Source organism: Hypomesus nipponensis, chromosome 3 (assembly GCF_054491055.1).
Source record: "Hypomesus nipponensis isolate SF chromosome 3, ASM5449105v1, whole genome shotgun sequence".
Taxonomy (NCBI): domain Eukaryota; kingdom Metazoa; phylum Chordata; class Actinopteri; order Osmeriformes; family Osmeridae; genus Hypomesus; species Hypomesus nipponensis.
In genome coordinates this window covers 16627501-16639113 of record NC_140363.1, presented here as the reverse complement: position 1 = coordinate 16639113, position 11613 = coordinate 16627501, and the positions used below count along the sequence as shown (strand labels likewise).

Sequence of the window (11613 nt, the reverse complement as noted above, 5' to 3'; positions counted from 1 at the left end):
CACTGTGTGTGAAAAGTTTGGAAAAGTTAAAAATATATTTGAAAAAAGTTTGAGGGAGGAAAGTTTTTTCATGGAGGAAAAAAACAAAAACTAAAAAAAAGTACGAGTGAGACAGAGGGAGTTAGCTATGTCGACATGACTGAGAGTAGAGACATTCCTGGCTGATCCATATATGAGGGACATTTTTATATATGAGGGACATTTTTGACGGCGACAAAGGATACCTGGCAAATGCGCTGCTTGTCAATAGTGTCTCTCTAGTTAAATGTCTTTCAGCGTCTGTATCGGCCTACCACTTGTTTGCGTGTTTACGGAGCACTTGCCACCAATCTTGAACTACAAAATCCTCCCCTTGCTCGATCACCATTGGCTGACAATCTACCGGCCTCTTTATCATTGGCCTCACCCTACTGTGAATGTAATTGTCGTAGGCTGCGTCACATACTGTGGCATACAGTAGTCTAATGTAGTGACTGCATCTGAGGGAAACGTCAAAACCAATATTATTTTCTGAATATTCATACTAACCATCGTGCAATGGTGAAAATAGTTAATTGTTCTTCGTACAAATAAAATCCCACGCTGCAATTGTTTGTCTGTCTGATAGTGGTAAGTATATACCCTAAACAGTCAAATATATGTACTTTGATCATTTTCAAATATTGTACAGGGCTAATACTTCATTGTTTTAACATAACAAACCCCTAAGGGTTCGTCTGATTTAGTGACGCCTCGATGTCGTTTTGACATTAAGTGGGGAGTTTGTTGCCTCAGCTCAGCTCCGCAGATAAGCTTATTAATTTACGTCTCTCGCTCTGATCTACCAACATCATGTTTTCATTGCTGTTAGCTTCATACAATTATTATATGTCGTCTATCATCTGTTATAGCCTAGACTAGACAGTGCAGGCTTTAGAATATGGGAGGCACTGGCACATTGTAGCCTACTATGTTTCATAGTCTTCATCATTATAATTGTATTAACAGACTATAGAGATCCTCAGGGAGGGATTGAGGGCTATATTGAATATGTCAGCTGTCTGTGAACACTCATGAAGGTTTCTGTAAGTAACGTTACATCCTACCTTGTCAACCAACATTGTTGACAAGGAAGTTAACGGACATGTCAACCTTTCTCTACATTTGATACATAGCCTGTCGTGATTCTTGAAGACCATAATAACTGATTATAACATTGTAAACATTGACGTGCCCATGCTGACTTTAGCGCCCGTTCCACCACGCGCCGCCAGGTGGTGCTGGAGAGCAGAGTCCCTGTGTGATGTTTACATGTAATACTCATGACCAGAGTCATAGAAAAGACGTACTGAACACTCACGAACCAAAAGAAAGTCAGCTATTAAGGAAAGTATCACAGACAGGAAACTATCTCATCCTCAGACTGAGTTAGAACAACACGGAAGAAGGAGGAGATGTTTGTTTGTCTGTTTTATTTGGATCCCCATTAGCTCCAGCATAAGCTGAAGCTATTCTTCCTGGGGTCCTACAATCTATCATGTGACAATACAATTTACAACATCACATTTCACACCATACACACAGACAATATTCAGATTACAAATCATATTGACAATAAACACATGTGAAGTGCCTGATGAAATAAAACACATCCTCTTGATCTGATTCTCCCAGACATCCTCGGTCCTCTTCCCTCTCTTTTCCTCTTCCCTCGCTGGAGCCAGCTACTGTTACCCTAACCCTGCCCCCACCCCCAAGTCCTAGTGACTCCCCTGACCTAGCCTCCCGTGACCCAGCCCCAGCCCCGGCCCCAGCAGCCCCCTGCGTCCAGCTCCCTGCCAGCCTGGTGATGCTGCGGGAGGGGTCGAAGGCATGGAGCAATGGCTCTGAGACATACAGCAGCGACCCGGAGGAGGAGGAGGAGGAGGAGATGGTGTTTGGGGAGGAGGAACACGAGGAGGCCACGGAGATGATGGACGTGAGCGACTTGCGCACCGCTCTGTTCGCCTGCGGCGTCCACCAGGCTGTGTTCGAGGAAGAGCCACATCGGGTGAGACCATCGGAGAAGTCACTTCCTGTGTGTGTGTGTGTGTGTGAGAGTGCGAGATGTGGGTGTTCTCCAGGTATGAGATATGGTATGCCCCCCCTCCAACCCATGCCCCCCCCCCCCACACACACACACACACACCCTCTTCGTGGTGACTGTTTGTTTCTTTTAGCTCTCCCCCAGAGATAAGATGATGTGACTGAGGGTCACACCTTCATCTGCCACTCCAAAAGGGGAGAGATGAGCCCAGGTTTACTGGAGGAGGGAAGACATAAACACTTAATTTTCTGCCCCTGTAATCCAATTATACCTCAGTGGCATCCATCCCTCCAGCTGGCACGCTGAGCAACCTTCTCTCTTTCGCTCTCACACTCCCTCACTATCTGTTTCCCTCTCTCACTGTTTCTCTCATCCTCTCTCACTCTCCCTCTCTATTCTCTCTCTCTCCCTCTCTATTCTCTCTCTCTCTCTCTCTCTCTCTCTCTCTCTCTCTCTCTCTCTCTCTCTCTCTCTCTCGCACACACACATATTCTCTCTACCTCTCTTTCTCTGTCTCTCTCCAGCCTTGTGTAATGGCGAGAGAGAAAGAGAGGCACTCTCTCACTATACCTCTCTCTCTTTATCTCTCTCCCCTTCTCCAAACATACCAATACTCTCATTACACAAGGCAAGGAGTCTAAAATTGGGATACAAATCCTTTTAAATGAATCACTCCTGCTTTGTGAGTTTTTCTGTTTGTACACCCATTGCTCCTAGCAGTAACTGAGCCCCCCCCCCCGCCCCCCCGCCTCTCTCTCTCCTCCCTCTCCTTCATTTCTGAGTCCTGGCTTCATTAGGATTCTCTCTCTCTCTTTTAAGTGGAAATGCCGCCCCCTCACCCCTCAGTAACTGAATGTCAATGTGATTGTTCACTGTACAGTTCAATTGCAGCTCTAAAAATAAACCCCTCAACACTTATTTAAACTTTCAAAATCCAAGCCAGGTTGTACACAGAGAAGGAACATGTCATTATCTTGATCAGTGAATGTTTGGTTGCTCAATCACAAGCACCGAAGCATAGATTTTTATGTATTATATTTTTTACACACACCATTTTCAATCACAAATCTTTGGCTGGATTTTCTAAGCCCATGTCCATGTTGTGTACATGAATATCATACATACCTGCCTGGCATTTCATCCGGTCATGTGTTCCCTCTTCCTTTGTTAAATCCGCTTTGGATTCCGCCTCAAGTCCTCAACTCACCCTCACTGGTACTTAGCAGAGAGAGACAGAGAGACAGAGAAGGAGAGAGGGAGAGACAGAGAAGGAGAGAGACAGAGAGACAGAGAAGGAGAGAGGGAGAGACAGAGAAGGAGAGAGACAGAGAGACAGAGAAGGAGAGAGGGAGAGAGAGAAATTAAGAGAGAAGGAGAGGGAGAGGGAGATAGAAAGAGGAGGAGAGAGACCGAGAAGGAGAGAGGGAGAGAGGGAGAGAGGGAGAGAGGGAGAGAGGGAGAGAACAAAGTAACCTACATTCTAAAAACCAGTCGGAATCGTGTCTCAGGGCCTTGAGCTTAGTCTCAACAATAACAGAACATCCCATAGACACACGGAACATCCATGCAAGGTTCTAGAAGGTTAAGAGTATTAGGTTGCCATGGTAATCAGCTAGTTTGCTGTGCAGTGAGAGTCGCCGCGCCCTGGGTTTTCATGATTATTTTTTTTTTACATCAGGAGCTTTTAGGAGCGAGACTGGGGGCGCTGCAAAAAGCTTTCTTCTCATCCGTCCTGCATTAGCGAACAACAAAAGCAACAACAAAACGAGTGACACACTTCTCTTTTATCTGCAGTGTATTGCTCTGCTGAGTTTCTCTGAGGCAGAGTAGAAAGAGAAGACTCCTACTCCTCCTTGATGCTGGAGGTCAGGCGTTGGTCGTCCAGGCCTCTTTACTCTCTGCCGGCAGGATAACAAGTGATGTTTGTAGTGCTGCTCTTGTGAACAGTCGGTGCCGGATTCGTTAGCCTCTAGAAGAGGAGGTTCCGGATCATGAGGATGACACTGGATGGCTTGAGATGAATGGTGGAAAGCTTCAGAAAGATGTTTGTCAGTTTTCAACCTTCTCTGTAACTACAATAAGAGCAGGTGGAACAAAAAAACTGTGTGTTCCCAGCTAGGTTGGGATGGAAATTTGACTTGTGCACTGTTTTGGTACCAAAACACTGACACCTAGGCCAAAGCAGGAATTCTCCATGATGTGTTTTTGACTGAGGTCAGTCGCCGGTGTTTTTCTCCATCTACACCAGACCAACACACACTGAAGGGGAGGGGCTGTGTGCGTGAAGACAGGACCATCTATTTCTGGGTCTTTGTCCCCAGGGGAAACGTAAGGGGGAACGCAGCGGGCTGAAGGTCACCCATGATGCATTGTAGAGTTTAACCGTCTCTCTGGTGGCCTGTGTGGTTATGTTAGTCTGGTTCCTGCTGGGAGCACTGAGCAGGAACAGTCCTGATCTACCAGAGGACCTTGTCCTGGTCCAAGGATTACACTTAGGCAAGGTTACTGCAAGATGAGAGTATTTCCATAAACAACCCTGCTATGGTGCTGTTGGCCGCTGGTACCTCAGGTTTAGAGACTGGGTTTCTCTACCCTGGCTCCCCCAGGTATAGACTGGGTTCTCTAACCCTGGCTCCCCCAGGTACAGACTGGGTTCTCTAACCCTGGCTCCCCCAGGTACAGACTGGGTTCTCTAACCCTGGCTCCCCCAGGTATAGACTGGGTTCTCTAACCCTGGCTCCCCCAGGTATAGACTGGGTTCTCTAACCCTGGCTCCCCCAGGAATAGACTGGGTTCTCTAACCCTGGCTCCCCCAGGTATAGACTGGGTTCTCTAACCCTGGCTCCCCCAGGTACAGACTGGGTTCTCTAACCCTGGCTCCCCCAGGTACAGACTGGGTTCTCTAACCCTGGCTAGCCCAGGTATAGACTGGGTTCTCTAACCCTGGCTCCCCCAGGAATAGACTGGGTTCTCTAACCCTGGCTAGCCCAGGTATAGACTGGGTTCTCTAACCCTGGCTCCCCCAGGAATAGACTGGGTTCTCTAACCCTGGCTCCCCCAGGTATAGACTGGGTTCTCTAACCCTCATACAGTTGTATGTAAATACGGAGGTCTTTCATTCACCACACTGTGAGGGAATCAGATGGACATGAATGATGTCAAAGGTGAACAGACACATTGCTCTCTGTTATGTATAATGAGGATGTTTCATATTATGCTCCCTCCTCTGTCTGTCTGTCTGTCTGTCTGTCTGTCTGTCTGTCTGTCTGTCTGTCTGTCTGTCTCTCAGGTGGAATCAGACTGCACAATACTGGAAAGTTACATTTACTGAACTTGTTATCCAGAGACAGACCACAGGAATGGTCCGATTGTATTGGCAGGTTTTTCTATCCGACAGCTCCTATCATGGTGCATTAGACTTAAATAAAAGAGCTGAACCAGTCTAGAGGGTTGATGAAACAGTGTGATTAAATACTTGCCTTTACCTCTGAGTTTCTGGCTGGTGGTCAAACATGTTGATTAGTCCTCCATTTCGTGGAAGCCAAACATTGACCCTGTTCTCATTGTCCTTGGAGAGAAGGACTATTGACGGAATTTTAGAGTGGTTTCTTTGCTAGTTTTTTTTTGTGGGTTAGTCTTATTGGTTTGGCAGCCAGTGAGTCTTTCTAAAAAGAAAAATAAGGCATTAATCTCTCTCACGCTTTCTCTCTCTCTTCCCACTGCGTGCTATTTATTTATTCTATTGTTGCTTTAAATATCTTTATTTCACTCGTCTGATTTATCTATTTTCTTCTCTAATTTTGTTTTCCTCTCCCTCCTCTTCCTCTATAGAAATGACTAATCTTAAAATGTCTCTGGTTTGGTAGGTACCTCTTAGTGTTAACAACCAGAGCAGGAGAGGGGGGGAACACTCTATTCATTTCTCTGTCTCCACCCCTCTCTCCCCTCCTCTCCTTTTCTCTCCCTGTCAGTCTGCCTCAGACAATGTCACACACCATCTTTCAGAACACTGTAACACTGTCAACGTTCCTTTGTGCTTGTGGATGCTTTTAGATTTTTTTTATGCATTTGTGAATGTGTTTGTGGAATGCGTTTGGGATCGTGGATGTGTTTGTGTATGCGTGTGTGAATGTGTCTGTGTGTGTGTTTGTGTGCACGTGTTGATGTGGCCAGGCATGCATTGTTGTGTGTGTGTGTGTGTGTTTGTGTCTGACCATGTGACCTGGTTTAGGGATGACCGGTGGAGCTCGGGGGTCATCTACTCGCGTGTACATAGAGGGATCTCGTCTCTCACCCGCCTCTTCTCCATCACTTCATCCTCCTCTTCTCCATCCCTTCATCCTCCTCTTCTCCATCCCTTCATCCTCCTCTTCTCCATCCTGTCATCCTCCTCTTCTCCATCACTTCATCTTCTCCATCCCTTCATCCTCCTCTTATCCATCCCTTCATCCTCCTCTTATCCATCCCTTCATCCTCCTCTTATCCATCCCTCCATCCCTGCTTGTCAGGGCCTTGCCCCGTGCTCTTCCCCCTGGGCTGGTAAGTCTCTGGACTAGGCTAAACTCCTGGCTGTGGACCAGGCTGGGAACACTAACCTGAAACACTGGACTGTCATTTAACGGCTCATTTATCTACACACCATACATACATTCAATCTACATGTCCGTAGAGGTATGTTGGAACTGCTGCCACTAAGTGTAAACAGAGAGATTGTCCGTTTCGTTGAATGAATGTATAAATGCAATTTTTTTTAGTGCATGAATTGTGTATGAATGGTGCGTGTGTAGAAGCCATAAAAATCATGTGTATGTGTGTGCGTCTCTGAGTGGAAGTTTACAAAGTTTTACACTGCCAGGCTTACTTTAGAATCAGCAAGTTTATGACATGCTCAGTTAAGATGAAAGTCTGCATGTTTACATGCATGTTTGCTTGGTGATGCCTACAGTTCGCCTAGAGTTCACTTGGTAAGGTTCCCCTTTCTACTTGCAAGGAATGCTGAACACAGTATCATTTTATACACAATAAAAGGTAGCATCCTTCATTTCTCTGACACGCCGGCTGCCCTGCTGTCCACTGCACCTGGTCAGCCTGGTCCTCTCCTCTCTGGCTCCCCCTGGCTCCCTGTTTGTTTATATAAATAGCTTGGCCTAGATTACGCCAGCTGCATAGTTGCCAGAGGCAAAGCTGGGCAGGGCTGGGCAAGGGTAGGCTGGGCTGGGCAGGGCTAAATGAGGCAGCATGGTGGGCCAAGGCCCAGTGGTTGGAGGTGGGGGTGTAATTGTGCCCAGGGCTTGGTTCACGTTCCCCCCTCCTCCCCTCTCCCTCCCCCCTCAACCCACATCTGCTCACACAACAACAACAGCGATCACACAACAGCCCAGTGACACATCTGCCCTCGTCTGATCTATCCTGCACTTTATCTGGCCTCCTCCTGCTTGACATGTTTACGTGAGAACTCTGTATCATCTGGATGTGCTCTGGCTATGAATGAGTGTTTATAAAACTGCCTGCCTGCCTGCTTGTGTGTGTGTGTATGTGTGTGTGTGTATGCCTGTGTGTGGGGGTTCACGAGTGTGTTTGCGCGCATGCGTACTTGGAAGACCAGCATGATGATCCACTGCCCTGATTTCCTGTGTTCCTCTGCAGAGCCCAGCTACGGAATACTAAGAGCCTGACTCTCCCAGGGCTGGCTGCATCGCTCCTACTGCTGTTTGATCGCCATGGTATCAGTGCTCCATGCCGACTTACTGTCTCATACAGCATGATTGCACAGAGAAGTGAATTTAACATCAGGAGGGTTGATTTGGCTTGATGAGGCTATGGATCTACGGTATAAAAACACTCCTCGCGGTATTTAACGCTTCAAAAATTGCTGTTTTTTCACGCAAGGAGAGTGTCTGGGAAAGATTATTGTTTATATACACATGAACACATATCAACACATGTACATACAAGCTAACTTAACACCTCTAACTGAGTGACTAATAAAGTAACCAAATGTGCAGCTATTGTGGTGCTGCAGGATCTCAAAGGAAATACGTCATTTAAAACGAGGGGGTGGGAACTGGCTTATCATCCGTGACCATCTATCCTACGGGAGAGTAACAAGAAATAGCTAACGACACGTCTCAAGAACTCTGCTCTACAGCTTAGCACAGGATGTCTATGTGTTGTCTGTCTGTTGGGCTCGCGGTCTTAACAGTAGAACACAGTTGTACGCAGCATAGCCTGAGCACCTCCAATGCACAGTTTGGTGACTACTACAGATATGTACACTTCTATACAGTACAGACTGGAAAAAGCCTACTCAATGCTACTTTTGCGTTGCCAGACATGCTCCGAAGCCGTAGTATAGTCAAGTTCAAATCGGCATGCACGTGTCTGTGGTCATATCGCTCCATGTGCGTGCGTCTGATCATTGTCCTGTGGTTGTGTCATGAACTGTGGCGTGCAGACAGATATTATAAATAGCCCCTCTCAGCCAGTATGACAGGAGCTTATGAGACTTATTTTCTTAGCTGACCAATAATTAAACAGAGCTGGCAGAGGGATAATAAGTGGTCATGCAGTCTTGACCGTTGGAAGTTTGGACCGAGTGGATTTGCAGCTCGAGAACAAATTCACATTGCATCGTGAATATGAGACAGCGGAGGGGTGGCAGTTGTTGTGAATATGACACTAGGCCTCCTGTATTTTGCCGTGCATGGGTGCGCGGCTTCTGTAGTGACCATGTACTTGAGGAGCAGTGCGCATGGGGCCTAGCTCATGGAAGATACTGTTTATGTAAATAGATACTCCTCACGTTAATTAGCCACTCTGGGCCAGGTGTGAGTGGTTCAAAAATATCTTTACAGTGCTGTGGTAGGTCCTCTCTTTCTTCCTGAAAGAACATTGAATAATTAAATAAATCATGACTCAGAAAGACTGCTGTAGGAGTTCAAAAATCTGTTAGGATTTTAGAGGGTAACATTTTGACCATCACGCGATGAAACTCACAATGCTGAGTAATGTCATATTATAGGATTTCACAAATAGCTGCTGTAGGCCTATATATTTCTGAAAATACTGATTTGTAACTGTTTGTTCATACAGAAATGTGTCCCGTTGATTACTGCTGTACTGACAGGTAAAATAACAGAATGATGGATTTATAGAAAATAATGAAAGCAGAAAGAACTGGACTGTTCATTCTGCAGTGCCCCGTGCACGTACTGACGAACACAAGTGGACCGGGGTAAAAGGACCAATGGCGTTGCGCGAATGAACAAACGAGGGTGGTAATGACGTCAATGTTGTGCCAGGCCGCGCGCATCTTGGCGCTCTCGCGAATGTGACTGTTCTGCTCGCTCCACACGGGAGCGCGAGCGCGTTGTTTGAGAGAGCGAAAGAGAGAGAGAAAAAGAGAGAGAGTGATAGAGAAAGAGAGGTTGCTGCTGCTGCATCACTTTCAATAGCGCACTAGTGCAGTCAGTGAGGACAGGACACGACAGCTCCTCGTCCCAAACCCGTTCATTGGAGTTGTAATCACCTGCATCTTCTCTGAAGACTCAGAGTAGAGCAACGAAAGAATTTATTTTATCTATCTTTCTCTCAGCTACGAAAGGGAATGCCATCAATAAATATGAAACTGGAGATGGTAACCATCATCGCCTGCGAAGTAGACACCGAAGTGTTTACATCCGACAAAATGCAGGTATAGTTTGACTAAACTGCACGTTTAATAATTACATTTTGCCCCCCTTTGTCAGATGTTTATCAGCCGAAGTCGTTCTCTCACTGCATGTCCTGAAAGTGCATGTATTGTTGACCTACAACGCAGCCCCATTGAGAGGCGACATTTTTATCAATGAAACCGCAGTTCATTAAGATGCATGTCTTATGCGCATGGTCGACCCCGGTGCCATGATTTTATCTGACTGACGTTTGTTGGATTGCAGAAGTGGGGGGAACGGGGGGGGGGGGGGGAGAGGGGGGTAGTCTGCATGCAGCAGACTTCCACTGCATGCGGTATTCATCTCTTATGTGCAAGCACGGACCAGTTTTCGTGCGCAAATTACATACGTAAATGTAAAGGGGAGGGGATTGCTGGATAGGATGGTCAATGCTGAAACACAAAAGTGTTAGGGAAGCATAGACGCAGTGAGGCACCGTCTCCTCTCCTCCTTCTCCACCTCCCCATCTCAGCAATGCAGGTACCCAATTTCAAGGCTCGGATCCGTGTGAGCGGCGTGCGCACCGTATAACGCGTTAGCAGAGTGGTTATTTCGAAAGTCATGCAGATGGTCCCAGAGCCTATTAACCTTTTACAAAAATTAATTGGCAGAACATTTTCTCCCTGACGACTGTCTGTCTGTCATTATGGAGGAAAGAGAAAGAGAGAGAGCGAGGGAGAGTGATAGAGAGCGATTGATTAATCCACTTTATGTTCAAAATGAGCAGTTAACTCAAATAACTTTTTCACAATCTTCTTCTTCATGTTTCCATCACATCTTCTCAATCAAATTTAAACATCCCTCTACAACCAGAAAACAGCCACCTCAACCAGCCCATAATCTTCTCTAACCATAACCAACCCATAAGCTTCCCTAACTAGCCCATAAGCTTCGCTTAAACAACTCTGTAACCACCCCAAACTACCCTATAAATACCTTGAACAATTCCCTCCATAACCACCCTTAACTACCCCAAATATCCCTGTAACCACACATAGCCGCATGCTTAACTACCCCATAACCAACTCTAACCACTCTAATTATGTTTGTAACATCTTCATGAGGTAATAAGTACCTATAACTAACCCATAAGCACCCATAACCACACCATAACGATTCATAAACTCACCTAACTACCCGTAACTACCAAATAACCACTCTACCAACCCAGAATTACCCCAAACCATCTCATATCCACCCCATGTCCACCCCTAACCACCCCCAATCACCCCTAATCATTAACAACCTCATCCCCCCAAACCACCTCAACCGACCTATATTCACTCCTTTACTTCCCCAGGGCTGAGTTTGGAAGAGAGAGTTGCACTGTGTCGCGGTCTGAAACAAGTTGTGGTGGGGGAGGGGGGGTGGGGGGGAGGGGGGTGGGGGGTGGGGGGGAACGGGGCCACACAGAGCTGAGAGGGTTGAGTGTGTTGACTTTGGGATGGCACAAAAAGCAGGACTAATCCTGGTTTCTGGCACAGTCCAGAGACAGGGACAGGGAGGGGGAGGGATTAGAGCACATGGGGGTGGGGTTCTGACTGAGCTCTGTCAGCTGTCTGCTTGTGTCTGTTTTCCTCGGCTGGTTCGGGAAGGGTCAACTCATCTGATTGTATTAATATCTCAGGATCAGACCACCACAACATAATCTCATCTCCTACCTCTGGGATCTGGGTGAACTGATTAGACGCGGGCAACTCCTTTGTGTGTGTCTTGTGTTTTCGTGTGGGTGTGTGTGTGTGATGGTACAGGGCATAGATTCTGTGATGGATGAAGTTTTGTTGTATACTCATCCATCACGTTCGTACTTTGCCAAACATGGATCAATGTAGGAAG

The 11613-nt window shown here is 46.6% G+C and overlaps 1 protein-coding gene across 2 annotated transcripts in view; it reads left to right on the top strand.

Moving 5' to 3' along the window:
- Positions 1-144: 144 nt before the first annotated feature.
- rcan3 (regulator of calcineurin 3) overlaps positions 145-11613 on the top strand; it is a 24946-nt gene continuing 13477 nt past the window's right edge. The window contains exons 1-2 of one of the 2 annotated variants that reach the window (XM_084683289.1): positions 145-609; positions 1654-2029. In XM_084683289.1, coding sequence (XP_084539415.1) covers positions 1829-2029 — 201 coding nt within the window. In that variant the 5' untranslated portion in view covers positions 145-609; positions 1654-1828. Of the gene's footprint in view, positions 610-1653; positions 2030-9425; positions 9759-11613 lie in introns of those variants that run through there. The other variant, XM_084683290.1, reaches the window with a different exon arrangement.